The sequence below is a fragment of the Megascapheus bottae genome, chromosome 20 (assembly GCF_031878675.1).
Source record: "Megascapheus bottae isolate mThoBot1 chromosome 20, mThoBot2.hap1, whole genome shotgun sequence".
Lineage (NCBI taxonomy): Eukaryota > Metazoa > Chordata > Mammalia > Rodentia > Geomyidae > Megascapheus > Megascapheus bottae.
This window is the reverse complement of record NC_143528.1, coordinates 43,861,561-43,883,371: the sequence shown is the minus strand read 5'-3', so window position 1 is coordinate 43,883,371 and position 21,811 is coordinate 43,861,561. Positions and strand designations below refer to the sequence as shown.

General features: G+C 41.0%; 1 protein-coding gene and 1 pseudogene across 4 annotated transcripts in view; both read left to right on the top strand.

The window, feature by feature from the left end:
* Window positions 1-3,144: 3,144 nt before the first annotated feature.
* Window positions 3,145-21,811, top strand: part of Fbxo25 (F-box protein 25) — a 28,088-nt gene continuing 9,421 nt past the window's right edge. For 2 of the 4 annotated variants that reach the window (XM_090353719.1, XM_090353717.1), the window contains exons 1-8: window positions 3,145-3,242; window positions 5,791-5,928; window positions 9,414-9,514; window positions 10,519-10,568; window positions 13,153-13,245; window positions 13,635-13,728; window positions 14,892-15,076; window positions 19,872-20,054. In XM_090353719.1, coding sequence (XP_090209845.1) covers window positions 5,795-5,928; window positions 9,414-9,514; window positions 10,519-10,568; window positions 13,153-13,245; window positions 13,635-13,728; window positions 14,892-15,076; window positions 19,872-20,054 — 840 coding nt within the window. In that variant the 5' untranslated portion in view covers window positions 3,145-3,242; window positions 5,791-5,794. Of the gene's footprint in view, window positions 3,243-5,790; window positions 5,929-9,413; window positions 9,515-10,518; window positions 10,569-13,152; window positions 13,246-13,634; window positions 13,729-14,891; window positions 15,077-19,871; window positions 20,055-21,811 lie in introns of those variants that run through there. The other 2 variants (XM_090353718.1, XM_090353720.1) reach the window with 2 other exon arrangements.
* Window positions 15,242-18,536, top strand: LOC150049524 (small ribosomal subunit protein eS24 pseudogene; annotated as a pseudogene).

Here is a 21,811-nt window from a genome sequence, read left to right as displayed (position 1 = left end):
TTGTGGCTCAAGGGGTAGGGGCGGTAGCCTTGAGCTGAAGAGCTCAGGGACAGTGTCTAGGCCCAGAGTTTAAGCCCCATGACCCACCAAAAAAAAGGGGCAGGGAGTTTGACCTAGTGGTAGAGTGCTTGCCTACCATGCACAAAGACCGGGCTTTGATTCCTCCGGACCACATAGATAGGGGGGGTGGGCCGGGGCCTACCGGCTAGCAAATTGGGGTTCCTGAAATAGGGGGCAGGGACTGGAAAAAATAGAAGAGAGACAAACACATCGGGTCCAGGAGGTCTGCAGCCCAGGCAAAAAACTGCAGCGCCTCAAAGCTTATATCCCTCCTTGAGACCAGGGGCACTGCCAGGTGTTACATCCAGATGGTTAATCAGGGAACTGTTGGGGGGTTACATTCATATGGTAAATCTCAGATCAATTGAACAGGAGAAGGCCAAAAACAATAAGACAATCAAGCAATTATCTGATGCAAATCAAAGTACAGTTTGATTCCACTCTTGCTCCCGACGGGGGGGGGGGGGGGGGGTGGGGGGGGGGGGAAGCTGAAAGTGGTGCTGAGACTCAAGTGGTAGAGCTCTAGCCTTGAGAAAGTCCAAGGACAGTGCTCAGGCCCTAAGTTCAAGCCCAGGACTGCAAAAAAAAAAAAAAAAGAATGTGAAAAGAAGACTAGCTTGCATTCTCCTGCTGTCTTCCTGCCTCCTCCTTCTTTCCCACATTCTGACCTCATCCATATTTGTACAATTTATACTCTGGAAAAGGAATAAGAAAATCTTAAAGAATGTTATGCAAGGGCCAGGAGTGTAGCCTCATGGTAGTGTGCTCGCCTAGCTTGGCAAGAAAGCCCTGGGGTCAATTCCTTGGTACCACATACTCAGAAAAAGATGGAAGTGGTGCTGTGGCTGGGCAGAGCACTTACCTTGAGCAAAATGTGTCTAAGGACAGTGGATTATTTAAGGAGGAAAACCTATGGATGTGCCACTTCACACAATTCCACAAATGGTGTTTACATGCCACACTAGCATTTCCCACGTAAACAGCAGAGGGCACCCTAGGACTTGGGGGCACGACCACAGAGCCCCAATCTGGCTCTGTGGGATAACATCCACAGGTTCCTACTGATAAGTTTCTTGTCTGCCTTCTCATTAAATCATTAAAAATCATTCTACAGAAGGTCATTTAGCACAGGGAAGGGCACAAAAAATTGCAGAAATACCTAGAAGTGGAATGACAGCGTCATAGTTAAGACATCTGCTGTTTGATGATTCTTCTACAATGGCTTCTCCTACAGTGGCTTCTCATTTTGTGTGCCCACAATGTATACAAAACAACTCTCTGTCTGAACTGAGAATAGGGAAATGAAATGAACATAAAATTCATTAACAATGGACTTGGTTAGCATGTGTGAGGAGCCTGGGTCCCATACCCAACCCAAATATAGTAAGTAGTTCAGAATATGGAAATGGTAGATAAATGTAAACCTATTGTGCATTTTCTGTCTCTCTGTCTCTGCCTCCTCTTCCCTCCCCCTCCCCCCTCCCCCCTCTCCCTCCCTCCCCCTCCCTCCCTCCCTCCCTCCCTCCCTCTCCCTCCTCTCTCTCTCTCTCCTCTCTCTTCTCTTCTCTCTCTCCTTCCTCTCTCTCCCCTCTCTCATCTTCTCCGGCTCTCTCTCTCTCTCTCTCTCTCTCTCCTCTCTCTCTCTCTCTCTCTCTTCTCTCTCTCTCTCTCTCTCTCTCCTCTCCTCTCTCTCTCTCTCTCTCTCTTTCTCTCTCCCTCTCTCTCTCTCTCTCTCTCTCTCTCCTCTCTCTCTCCCCTCTCTCCTCTCTCTCTCCTCTCCTCCTCTCTCTCTCTCTCTCTCTCTCTCTCTCTCTCTCTCTCTCTCTCTCTCTCTCTCTCTCTCTCTCTCTCTCTCTCTCTCATCCTGGGGCCTGAGCACCACCCTTAAGCTTTCTTAAGGCTAGTGCTCTACCTCTTATGGCACAGCACTATTTATTTCTAGCTTTTCTGTTTATGTGGTAGGGGGAATTAAACCCAGGGTTTTGTGCATCGCAATTTATCCATGCTTCCAGCCTGGCAGAATAATTTCTAACAGAACAATGAAAAGCTATAAAATTAGATTAAAAGTAATATATTCGGTGCTCCTCAATTTACACTGCATGAAGCCATACTCATACAACTATTCTGTTTCATTTTCAGTACAGTCCACATATATTCATGATATTCAACAATTTTTAGTAAAATATGGTTAGATTTTTTAAAACCAAATTATAGGTTCATGTCCAATATTTTGAGCATGTTTACGATATTTGGTAAGTTAGGTGTATTAAGTGTATTTTTGACTTACGATAGCTTCAAATTTCAATGGTTTATCGGGAGAAATCAAACTACAAACACTTGAGAACCGTCTGTGTTTTATGGCCCCCATGTGATGTGATCTTGCCTTAGCAATATGGAACAAAATTCCAGAAGCAGTTGATCTGTAGTCTTAATTATGCTTGCGAATACCTTCGCCCCATTCAATAAACAAAGCACGATTGTCTAAACTGGAGTTGTACTACAGCTCACGATATATATGTTGGCATTATTTTAGTGTATTAAACGTCTAAACATTAGATAAAGGTCCTCACATTTACGAAGTAAACCAGTCACTTAAACGCAGCAGATGGCAGAACTGAGCACGTTTGCACATTTGCATCCGTTACCTCATGCCCACGGCCATCCCTTCCGCGTGGTGCCGGCGAGGGGCCTGCACAGGCATCTGCACCGCCCCGCTCTGAGACCCGAGGTGGCCTGGCTGCCTCTGACCTCCCCCCCCCCACGCTCGGGCCCCTCAGGAAGCATCCCGGCCCGCGGGGTGCTACTCGGACGTCACTCGGGTCGGTGGGGTGGGGGCGGGGATGGGTGGACGGCCGGGCGAGCGCTAGGACGCCCGTCTGTCTCTCCGCTCCTAAGCGGGCGTCTGCGCGCGAGCCACAAGGCGCTTCCGCGTTGGCAGCCACAGCCGTGCGGGGCAGCCTCGGCGTCCCGGGAGGGGCGTTCACTGCGCACGCGCCAGCCAGACCGGGTAGCAACACAGCCACGCGGCGCCACTCCAGCCAATCAGCGAGGGAGGGGGCGGGGCTTTCCCGGCGCGCCCGGGGGCGGCGGGGCACTTCCGGCAATAATCCACACCGCCGGTCTGGCGCGCGCGCGAGGCCCTTGCCCTTCAGGTGGGGCCGCCAGGTGACCGGGGCCGTCAGGTGAGAAGGCCCTCGGGCTGGCCAGGTGGGAGCGGCGGCGGGCGTCCCTCGGGGGAAGGGCCGGCGGGATGTGGGCGTGCGGCGGGCCTGCCCGCGGGGCCTGCCCGCGGGGCCTCGGCCTAAGGCGGCTCCGCGTCCCCGCCCGCCCGCCCGCCGCCCCCCGCGTCTTCCCCTCCCCTCCCGGGACGGCCAGCCGGCTCCCTCCCGCCAGCGCCTCGCCTGCCCCGGGGGAGGGGCGGGGGACAGGGGGGCGCGGCTCCCACGGGAGGCTCCCGTTAACCTTTCTTCCCGCAGGGTCCGCTCCAGTTCCGGGCCCGTCCAGTCTCCCTTCCAGCCAGCCCGCCGCCGGAGACCTGTCTTCTCCACCAGGCCTTCTTTCCTTTCCCTCCCCTACTCCATTTTCTCCTCACCCCTTTGCATGTTTTCCTTTCCCTTGAAACATCTGTAACTGTCTCCTTGAAGTAAATCCCATGTCTGACTTGCAGCTTGCGATTTGCAGCTTTGAGTGTCCTTTCCCCACACAAACCCACTCGCAGAGGCCCCTGTTGCTTCAGATACTGGAAATGATGTAAGAAAAGGAGGGCAACAAGGAAAACTCATTGCTTAGCAGATTGAAGACCGATGATTATTTCCTTTTCCAGACAAATTTTCCCTCAAATTTTATAATAAAAATATAAGGACGTGGAACTATGGCTCTAAGTGGTAGAGTGGTGCCAGCATTGAGCTGCAGAGCTCAGGGACAGCGCCCAGGCTCAGAGTTCAAGCTCCAGAGCCGACAAAACAAACAAAAAAATTATAGTTAAAAGAGAAACGTAATTTCCAGACAAACTTTTTTCTGTATTTGAAGCTTTCCTGCCATTATTTTTGTTGTTGTTTTAAGTAGCATAGATCATGCCTCATGCCCACAGTTTTTATTTTGAACTTCAACTGTTGTTTAGTACTTTTGATTTCATATCTTTTCATCTAACATAAAAAACCAATAGTAAAACACATATAAGAGTAAAAAAAATCCTTAAAACTTTATGGCATTGCTTTAATAAAGTGTTCAAGGACTACAATAAACAAAGACGTTATGAGCATGGATTCTGGAGTACAAGTACATACTCTGGATTTTCTAAACCTGTAAAATGAGATAATTCCTATTTTGTAGAATAACCAGGCATTAATAAAGGTTTTTCATTGCTATTTTTAATACTAATTAAAAGATTAAAGGAAGGTTTAGGTTCTTTCATGGCCAGGAGTTTCAAAATGAAATGAATGTCATAAAGTCCTTGTATAGTACACAATATGTCCTTCCTGCCATGTAGAGTAGAAACAAAGCAAAATATAGTTACAATGTAGTTTAGCTCCATATGATCTTTGACATTACTTTTAGCATACAATGTACCTAAAAATTGTACTTTATAAAACATATGTAGTAACTCACTAGGCTCCCCTTGTGAGTTTTATTACGTTTATTAATTTTGAAGAGTAATTTTCCAGTATTCTGTACTTAAATGTTTGTAACAAAACTAATTTAATAATAACACTTTCATAAAATACTGCGAAATCATGTCTTTCAGCAGATTTTTCTTTTACAGTGTAGCAAGCCATCCTTGTGAAAGTAACATTGTTTTCTGATTTATAAAATCAGATACTCACTTTGGAACTATTTTTGAAAACTTGAGACATGGGCTTTTTAAATTGCAATTTTTTGGTTGCTTGTTTTCTTTATTTGGTTTGGTTTACTTTTTTCAGATAAGATATTTAAGCATATCCTAGGCTAATCTTGAACTTTCAACTCTTGTTTTACTCTGCTTTGTGCTGGGATTATAGGCATGCACCTTCACACCTCATGCCATTGTTTTTTTAGTTACTTTTTAAATCTGCTCTTAGGGTCTGTGCCATTGTTTATGGACTTCATGGCTTATATTTTCAATCATAAACCATTGTGACCCCAGATCATGCCATAGCAAGTCTAGTAAATATACCCATTGGCAAACCACCCCTTTCTCCTTATAGAAAAATATAGGATGGTAGCTGACTTATTTCCATGTTCCATTAGCATTTCACTCTTGCCACTCATTATGTCTGACAAAATCACTTGTCTAAGACCCTTTCTTGACCCCGCCTGCTCTTAGAATGAAACCCACTTCCATTATCTCATGCAGCCATTGTACCTTCTCCCAGTTTGACTGTGAGTGACAATCTATGCTATCACTCATGCCAACTTCCCTGGAATGGGTCCACACTAGCCTGGTGCAGATGGTATTGCACCTGACTGCTATTCCCTCACCTTTGCAGGTGTGAGCTCAGGAGTCCCCTGGGATGATACACACATTATTGAATTTGAAAATCCACCTGATCACTTTAGTACTGTATAGCTGAAGTACTGTTATTGTCACTGCTTTGTCACAATGGCTACCTAGCATGAAATGATGAGTAGGCATTTAAATGTTAAGTAATAATTTGTTCTTTATAATCAAAGAGCAAATGGAACTCCTCTCTCTGTGTATGTATGTACATACATACACACAAAACACGTTTAATCTAAACTAACTTTTTACAGAACAATGCCATTTCTGGGTCAGGATTGGAGATCTCCTGGATGGAGCTGGATTAAAACTGAGGATGGTTGGAAAAGATGTGACTCCTGCAGCCCTGAGCTTGGAAGCGAGAATAGACAATATACTGTCAATCACAGCATGTAAGTATTGGCCAGGCAGAGCCTACCACCTGCTTACTTAGCTAGCACTTGTAGTCTTCTGCTTTTCAAGTAACAGCAGAGCTACATAACTTCTAATTTTGCTGAGAATTGCCCACACAGAAGGTTGGCATGAGAAAAATGTGTTATTTTGCCAAGGAATGAATGTAGATTGCTTAGCATCTACACATGAATTTTTTTTATTATTTAAAACATAGGAATTGCTGTTAACTGGATATGAGACCATGAAAAGACAGGTTAGGGAACAAGTGTGAAGGACCAAAGTTTCTGTTTTATATTCAGAATGTGCATTGATATAGTGACTTTGCTCAGTGATAAGTGACACACTGCCATTCTGAGTCTGCAGCCTTACCTTCATAGTCCTATCATTGTTACCCACCACATCTGCATTCTGATTGGTAGAACACTTAAAGTATTTCTGCACTTTGTAAACACAACCTACAGTTAATCAATCATGACTGCCATTACCTTATTGGCTGGAGGTGCTGAGTGCAAGATGTAAGGCTGTAGTCTGTCTTACCTGTGGACACATGTACTGATAGTCTTGAAATGGCATGTGTGCAAGAATATAGAGAGCTGCGGTATAATTACCAGCAATTCTGCTCAGTGTTGATAATGTGGAGGCTTACTGCTGTCTAGGGTCATCATTCTCTGGAGTGTCATGGGTCTAACATTGATTTTATTGCACACTTTTATGAAACATTTCATAAATGTACACAACTCTGACATTGGGTAGTATCGTCATCAGGGTCCTTCTCGGATGTTTGGGAGGGGGATGAAATGGCGATGGAGCCCACAAATAATCCTGGGAACACAGACTCCAGAGACCAGACTCAAGCTGCAGATCTAACTTTATTTAAAAAATGTGGTCACTTATATACTGCACATCATCCAATGGCAGCCACCTCATACCACAAGCAGCAAATAGGGCCTTCCTGTTGGAACTATCAGCCAATGGTGTCGTGAGACACGCACCCTTTCCAGGAGCTCCTGGTTACAGCAGAAGTGCCCTTAGGTTCCAGACTGCCCACCTCACTGGGCATTCCCAGGGGTGTACATGCCTGAAGGCACAGGGTCACCAGGTGTTCCCAGGGATGTACGTTGTCTGGTGGCACAGAGTCACAGAAGCAGAGAGCAATCTAGGCTTCTAAGCCACCAGCTAGGAGGCCCCACAGGGTAGCATTAGACCAAAGATTAATGTTTGCAGTATTTAGAGATAATTTTATGTTAAGTCGAAGGATAGGTTATAAAATGACAGCTTAAAAGAAGCTTTAATTGAAATAGTGTTGCAGCTAGTTTCTATGTATGACAATTTTCCTTTCCCTTACATAGGATTGGAGAATACAATCCGAACATGTTAGTAGCTCAGGGTCTCAAGTGTCTTTGCTGAAAACTCACCCATCTACCCTCTTCTGACTTACAAACAAATCCTTTGAAATAGTCATCACTGTGCAGGGTGGGAAGGCATTATATTTTTACTAAGACAGCAAGTATTGTACACTAAGACAGCAAGTATTGTACACTAACCACACTGCCTGTACTGGGATGGAAGAAAGGAGCCATTTTGCACTATGGTCGTTGTTGTTCTGCAGGGTTTGAGGTCATGAGGCTTGAACTCTGGGCCTCAACACTATCCCTGAGCTCTTCAGTTCAAGGCAAGCATTCTACCACTTGAGCTACAGCACAACTTCTGGTTTTCTGGGCTTAATTGGAGTTAAGAGTCTCATGGACTTTAGTGCCCGGGCTGGCTTTGAACTGCAGTCCTCAGATCTCAGCCCCCTGAGTAGCTAGGATTACAGGTGTGAGCGACCAGCACCTGGAATTTTCACTGTCTTTTTGAGCCAAGTGATAGGTATTTTGTTCAGGACACTGAAGGATATTTTAAAAAGAAAAACAAAAAGGAAAGTGTAGACATGAAAGGTGGTTGACTGAAAGTTTACATAAATGCAAAATAGACTTGTGTAAATAGTACGTACTATTTTTTAACACATACATATTGAAAATAGACTTGTGTAAATAATATGTACTATTTATTAATACATACATATTGAATTGTAATTTTGAAAGTATTTCTTCTTTTCCACTTGTGCATACCTTTATAGTATAAAAACCACTACAAAAAATTACGATTTTTCTTTTTTAAAATACTTCGTAAAAAGAGCAATTAAGTTTAATAGTTTCTACAAAGTAGCCATTTTCCATTATTTATGTGGAACTGTCCAGGGCCTAAATCTCAAGTCCTATGCATCCCATGGAGCCTGTACAAGTCCAGGCAGTCCACCAGTACAGAGATGGACCCTATAGCCAGTGGTGGATCTCCAACTAGGCCTACAGAAGACATGTTCACTGCAGGTAGCCTGCTCAGAGTTCAGCTGAGAGCAGTACAAGTCTGCTTCTACAGGGTGGAAACAACTGAATGTGTACTGCCTCCTTTGGGCAGAGTAGAAGTGTCCAAGAACATTCACCTGTCTTGTCATTTGCCTCACACTGGCCATGCAAGATGTTTCCCCCTGATTAGTGGAGCAGATCAGCCAACCTTGTTTTCTTTCTTCTTTTTTTTTTCTTTGTTGGTTTTAGGACTTGAACTTGGGTCCTGGACTCTGTCCCTGAGCCCTTTTGCTTATGGTTAATGCTGTACTACTTTGAGCCATAGCGCTACTTCCCATTTTCTCCATTTAATTGGAAATAAGAATATCATGGACTTTCCTGTCCATATTGGCTTCAAACAGTGATCCTCTGATCTCAGTATCCTCAATTGCTAGAAATAGAGGTGTGAGCCACCAGGCACCCAGTTCCTGTTTATGGATTTTTCTTATAATAAGAGACTTCATTTTAAAAAAGGAAAAGTATTTGAGGTTTTATTACTTTGCCTATGAATTCCTAATCTTATTTAAAAAATTAGAAAACTTTACATATGTTCAAATGGTAAAAATATAAGCTTCCTTCATCAGGTTCCATTAAGTGCCTTAACTATTTGATTGACAATTATTTTGAGAAATTAGCTGAAATTAGCTGAAATTGAATATTTGAAAATATGGAGGATCATGGAAATGTTAAAGTGCTTGCTCAGCTTTGGATCAGGGATTCTTATTGTCCGATGTCATTGAGTAACATATTGACACTAGAATTTTTCCCCCAGAGCTTTTTATAGTTTTGCTTACACTCTCCATGTTTTGGGAAAGCATTTTGTTGTCTTTTGATGTTTGACTGAGCAAGTTGTAATCATTGGGAAGTCTATAGGACTTTTTGGGGTAAGATTCTCAAAAGAATGAGGATAAGCTCAAAATTCTCAAAATGAAAAAACATATAAGTTACCTTTGGGAATTAAGCTTGTGATCTCTGAAAATTGACTCACACTTTCTAATGTAGCATTTTTTTACATAAAATATTTATTAGATTCTCTAACAAAAGCCAAATGAAGTTCTCCCTGGGGAAAAATGTTTTACAAAAGTATGTTTTTATTTTAGTATATTAAATAGTGGAGAAGAAATATTCAATAATGAAGAATGTGAATATGCATCCAAAAAAAGGAAAAAGGACCATTCTGGAAATGATACAAATGCTCAAAGTAAGACCATTTTCACTAATAATCCTGTATTTTCGTTGTGGAATATGTCAGTATGCTAAATTGTTTTGCTAGTGCTATTTTATGATATAAAAGGAGATGCAGGTATTTAAATAATCACCATGTCCAGTATTGCCCACTGTGTTAATGATCACATTTTTTCCAACTAAACCATTTGAACTGGTAAGATGTTCACAAACAGGAGACCTACAGCTCTGTCAATTTGTCCTCTGAATGGCCAAATGCTATTCTGAACTCAGTCTATTCCTGAGAGGGATGAGGACTTAGGACTTATATATATATATAAGCAGGAGTCAGGGGAGGAGCTAAAGATCGGTATGCAAGATGTCATGCAGGTTGAAGGGCATAGAGTAGGGGCTCTCACAGATGCCTACTGCAGTGTGGATTAATAACATCTAAAAAGGTGTGAAGAAGGCAAGGTCACATGGAGAACCTTTGTGATCAGGAAGCATGGACTCTCATAAAGGGCAGTTAAAAGAGCAGAAGTTTGTATTAGAGCAACTAAAATGCACATATCCATTTAATTGAATTTTTGGAGTATTTATGTTTTGATATGACTGTGGTCATTAATAATTTCTTCTAAGTTAACTAATAATTTTCTTCTAAGTTAACTAAGACAGGGTACTTTTTTTTACTTAAAAAATCATCTTTACTTACACAAAGAAATTTCATTTCAACATGTTAGTTGGTACATATGATGCATTTTGAGCAATGTAACTCCTTCCATTGTTCTCCCCCCATCTCTCCCAACCACAAAGGTTGACATGTTATTTTCTTAAATAATTTTCTCAAGTGGTAGTGTGGCAGCTCTTCTTTACTGCTATCAGGAAAGAAAGCATTTCTTTTTACATTTAACTAACCAAAAGCATCTCTCACTGATAAAATAAGTCCTAATTTTTATTAGCATATTCAATTATTGACATTCTTTTAAATCTTCATTTCGAGATGATCTCTCATATTTTAAAATTATCTTACTTTTATTCTAGGTTTTTATCGTGAAAAATGGATCTATGTCCATAAAGAAAGCACAAAAGAAGTAAGTGTTAGTAGAAATAAGAGCATATTTAAATAAGAGTATACCATATAGTTCCTTTTGGTTATATCATGTTAAATCATTTCTTTTGCAATATCAGATCTGTGGTTCACACTGTAACAGATAAATATATGTAAGAGCTTTTGAAGCAATGAGTACAATTGTGATGGCATGTGTTTGAGTATGTAGTTATGTTGTGCGCATGTATATGGTATATGCTGTTGATGTTTGTGTTTGAGTATGTAGTTAAGTTGTGTGCGTGTGTATGGTATATGCTATTGATGTTTGAGGTATGATATGTGTGACACTGGTATGTGTGTCTTATGTGATACATGCATTTAATGTATGGTATGTGTGGCAAATGGTATCTGTAGTATGTTTATGTAGAGTTTTGTGCATGTTGCTGTGTGCTGTATGTGGCATGCACATGTGTATGGCGCATGGCATGTGCATATATGGGGCATGTGTGGTTTTTATGTGCATATGTGTAGTGTGCTTATGGTATGTGTGTACATATGTGCTGTTTGGTATCATATTTGCATGTATATATAATATGAATAGCTGTGATGTTTTGTATCTGTGGTGTATTTGTGCATGCGATGCACACATATGTATTATGTGTTATATGTGTAGTGCAGGCATATGTATATTTGCATATCTGCCATGTGCATGATATGCATGTGTATGGTATATGTAGATGGAATTGTGTGGGTAGTGCTTTGTGGATATGCGTGGTATATACTTGCATTTGGTATATAGTATATATGATGTGTTTATATGTATGCTTATGAGCACTGTATATGGCATATGTTGTACATATATATGCACTGTATGTCCCCTACACATCTCCGAGACAGCAGGTCTACTTTAGAAGAGTAGACATTCCTAGAGGGGTGATATGTGTCATTTAGCATGAGCTGGAGCTGTTAGTATGGGTTTTCTTTACTTGGTATCATGTATTTTGGAGTATCTTTGAGCCCCTAATTTCATGTTGAGTGTGGGTTATAGGAAACTGTTTATTGGGGTTGGGCTTGCCTACAGAACAGTTTAAATAGTCTCTGTCATTGATTTTCCACCTGCTTAAAGCACTCTTTTGATGGCTTTGATCAGACAAACCATTCTGTTACCCATTTTTGTATTCTTTTTATAGCTGTGAAAATACATATTTGCTGCATTTCACAGCTATTAGAGAAAATAACTCAGGGAGCTATTGTTCATTACATATTTATTAGATTAGGATAAGTTAAATACTCCAGGAACATTAATAATTTATATCCTTAAACAAGCCCATTTTTCTAGAAGGGATTACATTCTAAGAAAGAAAACTTACTCAACCCTAGTTGGTAATGGATAATATGGTGAATGGAGTGTAACATTACTCTGATTCTTGCCATACACTCTTAAGTCACTATTGAAAGATTGACAAAACTTAGTGTATAAAAAGGAAAAGCAGCAAAGCTTGAGCTTATAAAAGACTATTCATTACTTCATCTATTCTGTGTCATCACGCAGATTGGCTGGTATAAACAACATGAGAAATTCAATGAAAAATTGAAGAAATGTCCCATGAATCCTTGGGACAAAGCACTGATGGGCTCAGTAAAGTCGTATAACTATTACTGGTCTGCATTCCATCAGAGCCATTCTGCTTGCACCTGGTATAGACCAGCTGGACAAGGGAGGCAGACGCATTTAAGTGATACACTCCAGTCAGATCCAGTTCTCGGTTTGAGATGATGGCTACCTTGACTATCAGAGAAGAAATTAAACTGAGTCTTGACTGGGATGATTTCAGATTGCCTCAGTATCCTTTGCTTCCCCACAAACCCAGATGCACACCCACGCCCTGTACATAGCAGTCACTTACTTAATGGGAGTGTTGATGTTTCATGTGAGCATGTGATGTTTCTGCACACATTAGGACTGTTCTTTAGGTTAAACATTAGGACCAGGCAAGTCTCCCTAATTTATCTATGGAGGCTAGCACTGCTACCCTTCTTTCCCTGATCAGTCCTACTCACCTGTTTGAAATTCATGGAATTATTTTCTACTCAGTCTCCTATTGATTGCCTATCAGATTAACTGGCCCTTCAACTCTGCCTTGAAAATCTGTTTATAGAGTGTAGTATTTCAAGTGCAGAAGCTAGGTCCCGAGACTGAAGTGTAGGGATATATTGGAGAAGGAATACCTCCAAGGTAGGACAGCAAAATCTTTCATAGTTGATCCTTGGACTTGTGCCTTTCATTAGTAGCTATAGTACAGACCCTCAGCAGAGAAATTCTTCCCAGTATGTATATAACACCAGCATCCCTGGCCTTGTGTTTACTCCACATCAACTCCAGCAGAAGAAACACAACTTCTCTGTTGTTACAACAGCAGTAGTATAAAAAAATGTCAATGTACCATGTCTCATTTACACATAAATGGCTGAAATCTAGTATTACTGTAATATTACTGGCACAATCTAGAGGTAAATCTTCAGAATGGAAACAGATGCCCTTTGCCCTTTATCAGAACTGTAGGAAGTGTTCACATAACCTAATTGACGTCACTGTCAACTTTCAAGGCTCCTCCACTTCCTTTCAGAGACATGGCTACTGTACCCTGGGAGAAGCCTTCAATCGGCTGGACTTCTCCAGTGCTATTCAGGATATCCGAAGGTTTACTTATGTGGTCAAAGTAAGTATTTGATTTAAAAAAAAAAACAAAACTTTAAAGACCCTTGAGAAATGTTTGTGTCTGTGACTGTGTATATTAGTTATAAGTGTGTTTCATTGCAACAAAACCTGTTTTACTTTTCTATTATCCATTTATTTCATTTCTGGGCTTTACCATGAGATTTTACATATGCATGTACATATGCACGTCAGATTTACCTCTTGCTATCTCTTTCACTGCCCTGCTACAGCCTTATTCAGTATCTTTATTCCACCTTTTTATGTAGATATATGTATTTGAATGTTATTACTCTGCCATCCTTTTTTCCCCCTCTCATTCCCCTCATCCCCCCAAACATAGTAAATAGATTTATACACTGCTTACCTTTTGTTTTTCGTCATTCCTTTAAGCTACTACAACTCATTGCAAAATCCCAGTTAACTTCATTGAGTGGTGTGGCACAGAAGAATTACTTCAACATTTTGGATAAAATCGTTCAAAAGGGTAAGTTGATCACTGGAATTTTGACTAATTTAAATCTAAATTGAAAATTTGGCTTATCTTCTCTCCCCCTCTTCTCCTCCTGGTATATATGCAGTCAAAAATAATAATGTGAGTTCTATAACAACAACAGGCTCCAGGAAGATGAATCTTCCAGTTCTAGAGTCTTTGTGTATCTGCCATTTACTTTTGCATACAGAGGGCTCACCATGACAGAAGAGAGAGCCAATCCTAGAGACACTCCCTCCTAAAAGCCATTTTGCCGGTCACATTCATTGGAGCTAGGTAGTTCTACAGTTTTGCAAGATTATGTGTATTCACTTAAACATCCAGTAAACAAATTATGTAATTTAGTCCAGTGATTGTAGTTCATGCCTGTAATTTCAGCAACTTGTGAGGATAAGATCTGGAGAAATACCATTTGACACCAGCCTTAGTAGACAGGTCTGAAACATTCTACCTCCCAAATAACCAACAGAAAGCAAATCTAGAGACACTGGTGGCTCAAATGGTAGAGTACTAGCTGGACAATCAAGCCATGCAAGGGCAGGGCCCTGGGTACAAGTTCGGGTACTTCCAAAAGAAAAAGAAAAAAATTATTTAATAAGCTTACATTAATAAATAAGTGACTATTAGTAAACTAAATTTTGCACACTTAACTTACACACATAGAATTTTTAGCATGTATAAACCATTTACAAGTATTCTCTTTATGACAAATTCAAAAGAAAACATGTACTAACAAATTTAAAGGAAAATCATAGATACAACAAAAATTTTCCATCAGGTAAAATTAAAGGTTTGAACCTCTCATCATTATTTGTAAAACCTAAAAACTAAAGCCACTTTGGGGTTGTAGTGAAATTAGATCCTTGCTTTTCCCTGAGGTAAAACAAATATAACTCATATTTACCTGTTTTTAAAATTTATTATTATTATTATTAGCAATCCTGGGATTTGAATTTAGGGCCTTGCACTTGCTATGAAAGTGTTCTATCACTTGAGCTATCCTTCTAACCCAAAAGTTAGGATTATCATCCATGTAAATGTGTGTCACAATTTCCCTTTTTAATATTCCATTACATATGGGGACAGCATTTTGTGCATCTATCAGTAGACACTTGTGAAACTCTTTCAATCCACAGTTTCCTTTTTCTTTATTCCAGTTCTTGATGACCACCAGAATCCTCGCCTAATAAAAGACCTTCTCCAAGACCTGAGCTCTACCCTCTGCATCCTTGTAAGAGGAGTAGGAAAGTCAGTGTTGGTAGGAAACATCAATATTTGGATTTGCCGCTTAGAAACTGTTCTTAGTTGGCAGCAGCAGCTACAGAATCTTCAGATGACAAAGGTATGGATTTCTTTCTTTTTTCAAATATTTCTTATGCTCAGTCAGCTTGCAGTGAATTGTACAATGTGACACTTCAGTGTACAGTGTATAATATGTCAGGGTAATTAGCATGGCCCAACTTGGACATTCATTATTTCTTTGTGTTAAGTACATTCAAAGTCTTCTACTGTCTTTTTGGAAATACTAAATTAATTATCAATCATAGTTTCTCTACTATACTTTGCAACAGTAGAAATTATTCCTCGTGTCCAACTACGTCTGTGAACACATCAACCATCCTTCTTCATTCCTCTCTCTCCATACCTTCCCCAGGCTCTGATAACCACTATTCTACTCTCTACTTTGAGATGATCTTTTTAGCTTCTACAGAAGTGAGGTAATGCTATATTTGTCTTTCTGTGCCTGGCTTCTCTAACTTAATATAATATTGAAAGTAATTAAAGTAAAAAAGAACACTTCTGGAGGTATCATACCACCAGACTTCAAATTATACTACAGAGCCATAGTACAAGAAAAAAAAGTTGATATAAGCACAGAAATAGACCTAATGACCAAGGGAACAGTATAGAAGATCCAGCAATAAAACCACACATCTACCTACAGTCAGCTAATTTTTGACAGCGCATCCAAAAATTTTTAATGGAGAAAAGACAACTTCTTTAATAAATAGTTCTGGGAAAATTTAAATAGATTCTACTTGCAAGAGACTGAAACTGGACCTCTATCTCTGATCCTGTACAAAAATTAACTCCAGATGTATGGAAAAACTCAAAGCAAAATCTGAAACTTTAAACTCTAAGGAAACCTAGAGAAAACCCCATAAGTCATAGCACAGGTAAATAGTTTCTTAATAGGACTCCAGTTGCCCAGAGGATGGTAGCAAAAATGAGGGTAATCAAATTAAAGAAGTTTTATCCAGCAGCCATCACCAGAACCAAGAGACAGCCCACAGAATGGAAGAAGCTCTTCACCGGCTATTCAACAGATAAAGAATAAATATGTAGCATATATGAAAAGGTTAAAAAAAAGCAAAGAAAAATCCAGCTAATAAATGGACAATCAACAAATATTGCAGTGCTCAGGATACTCTGTGGAAGTCTTCTTGACTCAGAGTAAGGAAGCTTGGTTTCAAAAGAAATTGCAGGAGGTGGTAAACCAGTCTTAAATTTGTAGCAAGTTCTGATGAAGATCAGTCACTGCTTCTTCTGTGATCTTTTCAGGTGAATATAGGATCTAAAACATATCTCCATGATCTAGGAAGACTTTCCTTAAGCAGGATGGTAGAAGGAAAAGGTGATAACCCTACTGGCATCAACTAAGTAGTTATATGACGTGGCAATGGGTGTGAACTAAGCTTTATAGGAGAGATTAATAGGAAGGTAGAATGTGCTACATGGGAAAAAAAATTAGTTTACATTGGGATAGAGATGGGGCAAGTAAAGTGAGGAGAGTTGAATAGGGGAGTTGGGTTAGGTATATACATGCATGCACATACATACACAAAAGACTCAAGGCAAGTCGCACAAAAGAAATTGATGTTCATGTTCACATGAGTAATTTACTAGGTAAGGAAGAAGAGTTGGGAATAAGGGAGCATGAATGAAAGTAAGTATGAGTGCAAAGAAATGTACTTGTATAAAAGGAAGGTATATGTGGGGAAGAAGATAAAAAATAGGATTTGAAAGAGAATACTACAAGTCCGGTATTAGGATTCATGTATGATGACTTTAGAGATGAGAAAGAGAGAGAAGCACAATACAAAGTTAAAGGGAGAGTGGAAAATGTCTGTAATAAAAAGTAAAAGTTAAGGGATACACGCATGGGGCCGAGAGTTTGGCCTAGTGGACCAAGGACAGTGCTCAGTCCCTGAGCTCAAGCCCAGGACTGGCAAAAAAAAAAAAAAAAGAGAGAGAGAGATACATAGCTTACGGAAAAGCAGCTCTCTGGCAGTCTGAAGGTCTGCCACCATCATGAATGGCACAGTAACTATCTTGACCAGTAGGTTCATGACCAACCGACTACTTCAGAGGAAGCAGATGGTTATTGATGTCCTTCACCCTGAAAAGGCAACAGTGCCCAAGACAGAAATAAAAAAAAAAACCTTGTCAAAATGTACAAGACCACACCTGATGTCATCTTTGTATTTGGATTCAGACCCCATTTTGGTGGTGGAAAGACAATTGGCTTTGGCATGATTTATGATTCCTTGAATTATACAAAGCAAAACGAACCCAAACACAGACCTACAAGACATGCCTATATGAAAAGAAAAAGACCTCAAGAAAACATTGAAAGGAACACATAAACAGAATGGAAAAAGTCAGAAGTACTGCAAAGGCCAGTGTTGGAGCTGGCAAAAAGCCAAAGGAGTGAATATCCTACAGTGACTTGACCCGCAGTGATGATGGATTTTTCACAGAGGGATTAATAAACTATAAAAACTTGAAGAAAAGAAAAGCACACAGTTAAGCTCAGAAAACAAAACAAAAACAACTTACATAAAAATATGAATTTTCCCATTGTTCTTTTAAATATATCAATTTATATATAGATTTCTCTGCATGGTACAAGAGACTGCTTAGTTCTAGATGTAAGGATTTATTTTTTCCATCAGCAGATCTTACATTGAGTCCAGACTGGCCCTTCATAGTTTTAGCTGCCACTGACAGCTGGTACCTCTGAGGCTGATGTCTGTATTGGTTGACACTGGAGGATACTGGCTGCTTCACTGCCAGTTTTCTGGAGAGGCTGCCTTTAATGACGTATTTTGCATACTTTTTCAACTGCCTCTTCATTTTCTTCTGCTGCACAAACTATGGTCACCAGCTTAAGGTTGCTGGGTCCCAGGCTTCTAAGATGGCAGTGTAGCTTCTAACAGCTTGAACTTTTCTGCTGGTTCCTGTTGGAATTTCTGCCCTCTCTTCACAAACCCATTTTAGCTGATTTATAACCAACTTCTGTGGCATTCCACATGACACTGTAAAATGTTAAGTGCTGATTGTTCCTGGTCTCAGGGATCCCAGAGAAATGTCTTCAAGATGCAGGCTCTGTCAGTATCTGGGATACAGGAGAACACAGAATGTGTTAGTTCTCTAGTTTAGCCTCTCACAGGAAATTAACCACTGTCTCCTAGGGCCAAGGTTTGTCACATGTATATGCTTTTCCTTCAGCCAAAGTTGACAATCCCTCAATGGGATCATCTGATTTTTACTTGGTGTTTCTTTATTTTGTTTCCCTACCCAGAGAGCCAGGAGCCAGCTCCAAATCATCACAGCTTTTTGTGTGCTGTGATTATGTTTCTATGATTTTCTGTCTCTCTGCTACTTCCTCTTTAGCTTCTTCTTTCTTCTACTTCCTCAGAACCTGGCCTTTTTAGCATCACTGGACTCATCTCTTTCATAGCAATAGTGACAGTCATTTCCTATTTACCATCTTGCTCTACTTCCGTAATCAGGGAACATTCTTCATCCCATGTTCATACTGTAGATAGATAGATTTATTTCTGAGACCACCATTCTTTTGTGGTGGCCTATGTGTCTGTTTTAAGCCATGAGTATGATGTTTTGTTATTACTGCCTTACTACTTCAGTTCAACTTATGGCTTTAAACAGCCTTCACGACTCTTGCCTTGTCCTGGAACATTGACCCTGTCTTCACTGAGGGCCTGATAAAGTGTATTTATTCTTTGTCTTGCAGGAGGAAGGAATAGTTAATATGGCTGAAGTCATGTCAGTCAGCAGTTAGGAGTCAGTGAGGTGCTGGTGAAGTATATGTAGTCTCAGGTTTGTGAGTTGACTGGGGATGGAGATAGAATTGTACATCTCGTGGCTGTGATTAACAGTGAGACATGGATTACTTCAGAAATGCTGGGGGAGTAGATCTTATTGCTCAAGGTGATGAATGTGTTACTGAGCAGGGTGATGGTGACCATGTCACTGTGTGCATGTGTATCATATGTACTGCTATACACCATAAATAATTACAGCTTTTGTCAGTTGCTGCAATAAAAATTTAAATTAGGGGCCTAGTGGTAGAGTGTTTGCCTAGGATGCACAAAGACCAGGGTTCGATTCGTCGGTACCACATACATAGAAAAAGCCAGAGGTGGTACTATAGCTCAAGTGATAGAGCTCTAGCCTTGAGAAGTCCAAGGACAGTGCTCAGACCCTGAGTTCAAGCTCCAGGACTGACAAAAAAATAACATTGAACATAAAATATTAAAATGTATAAAACAAATAAGCATATAATATGAACATAAAATATTTAAATATGTAAGCATGTTAAATATGTGAGAATATTTAAAGATTAAAATTAAAAATAGATATAAGTAAAGCGAGAAGGAGTTTAAAGATGATAGGCACCACCCCACCCCCCCTCCTTCCCAAATCCTGATCTTCTACCCTTGGTTGGGCTGAAGCATAGTATTCATGCTGTCCTGTATCTGGTAGTGAGGCCAGATCTGGGGCTCTTGCATTAACCCAGCAAGGCCTCATCCATGTCCCTCACTCACTACACATATCTTTATTGCCCTCATGAAGCATGGCTGATTGAATCAACTGATCCAAATGTTAGAGCCCACCATTTTCCAGGTATCTTTCTAAACAGGATAGTACAGCTTTTGCTTCCTTGCATTGGAGTGGAGGTGGCACATGTGTAGCCTTCCAAGCTTGGGCAAATCACCATCTGTATATAAGCCTTGAGGTCAGGGCACCTTTACTGTAGCAATACTGTGAAGTGTGTGTTTCAGGCTGGCCATCAGGTGTTTGAGTGATACACTACCTGTGTTTCCTTTCAGCAGGTGAATACTGGCCTCACACTCAGTGACCTGCCTTTGCACATGCTAAACAACATCTTGTACCGCTTCTCAGATGGGTGGGACATTGTCACCCTGGGTCAGGTAACACCTACCCTGTACATGCTGAGTGAGGACAGGAGGCTATGGAAGAAGCTGTGTCAGTACCACTTTGCTGAGAAGCAGGTGAGTGTCCTGCATTGCTTTGGGGTGCAGAGCTGACAGGTCTCATGAATGCTCTAGACCAATGAGTGCTTCACTTCCAGAGGCACCAGATAGTCCTAGACTCCTGAGGTTGCTTCAGTTCTCTCTTTTCTTTTCTAAAAGTTGCAAGGCTTTTCATATTCAGAAACAACTGTGATTCTAGAAATAGCCTAGAATCAATTAGCACAGCCAGAGTGGAGTCCTGTCCAACTTCCTAGTGACAGGATTGCCAAGGTTCCTTTACCTGACAAGTTAATTCCAGCTCTGTTCTCTCTGCCAGTGGTGGTCCTAGAATAGTCTGGCTCTACGCCCTTGGAAGCACCATCTCCAAGATCCTCCAGACCACATGCTGCCCACTGGTGACTTTCCTGGGTCTGCACTCTCCTCCTCCAAGGAGAGATGATGATATCCTTGTTCTTTCTACTTCTTTTCAGAGCCTGGTGTCCCTTACCATGCTTAGAGCCAGGGAGGGCAGATGGCATGTCACATACCTCATAGACATAGGTCTGATTGATCTGTAGGAACACTGTGAAGGTGTGGATGGAATTGTTTCACAGTCATGGTGAGCATGGCTGTGAACAGGTTTAGACACAGGAGAGCATTGTTTGTGTGAAGAGGGAAATGAAGTAGAAGCTGAACCATGCCAAGGGTCCTTGTCCTCATCTAGTGAGCTCAAAACAGACAACAGAGCATTTGGAACATTGGGCGACTTTTTACATTTTTTTCTTTTTGTTGGTCATGGGGCTTGAACTCAGTCTGGGTGTTGTCCCTGAGCTCTTCAGCTCAAGGCTACTTCCCTACCCCTTGAGCCACAGCACCACTTCCAGTTTTCAGATGATTAATTGGAGATAAGAGTTTCATGGACTTTTATGCCCAGACTGGCTTTGGACTGTGATCCTCAGATCTCAGCTTCTTAAGTAGCTAGGATTACAGATATGAGCCACTGCACCTGGCAATTTTTTAAATTTATTATTATTATTATTATTATTATTATTATTATTATTATTATTATAAAGGTGATGTACAGGGCCGGGAGTTTGGCCTAGTGGTAGAGTGCTTGCCTAGCATGCACAAAGACCCGGGTTCGATGCCTCGGTACCACATACGTAGCAAAAAGCCAGAAGCGGTGCTGTGGCCCAAGTGGTAGATCCCTAGCCTTGAGAAAATCCAGGGACACTGCTCAGGCCGTGAGCCCAAGCCCAGGACTGGCAAAAAAAAAGGTGATGTACAGAGGAGTTGCAGGTATGTGTAATGAGTACATTTCTTTTTAGACAATGTCACACTTTCCCTCACTCTCTCCCAGTTTATCGCTCCATTGTACTACTTTTAAAAGACCCTCTGATGTTGCTTAAGTAATAGACTATCATGAGCACAAGGAGGCTCATTGAGTACTATGCCAGAAAAGGAAGAGTGGTGAATAAGGAAATTTATAGCACCAGCTAGAAAGACCAAAAGGAGCAGCAAGATCTGCCCAGAGATGGTGAGGTAAGAAAAGAGGGTCCCAAGCAGAGATACAAAGAGAAACCTCCAAGGACCCAGAATATGTACATGAAAGCTTGGGGAGAAAAGTATCCCATAGGCATAGAGAAAGGCCCTGTCAGAGGGATGGAAGAAAAAGACAAAGGATATAGTCCATTGTGCTTTGCAGATGTTAAGACCTGAAAACTTTTACATGAGCTTTTAGAGGAAAAGAAAAAGAATTAAGGTACTCATCGGAACAGGAAATAACTTTCCAAATG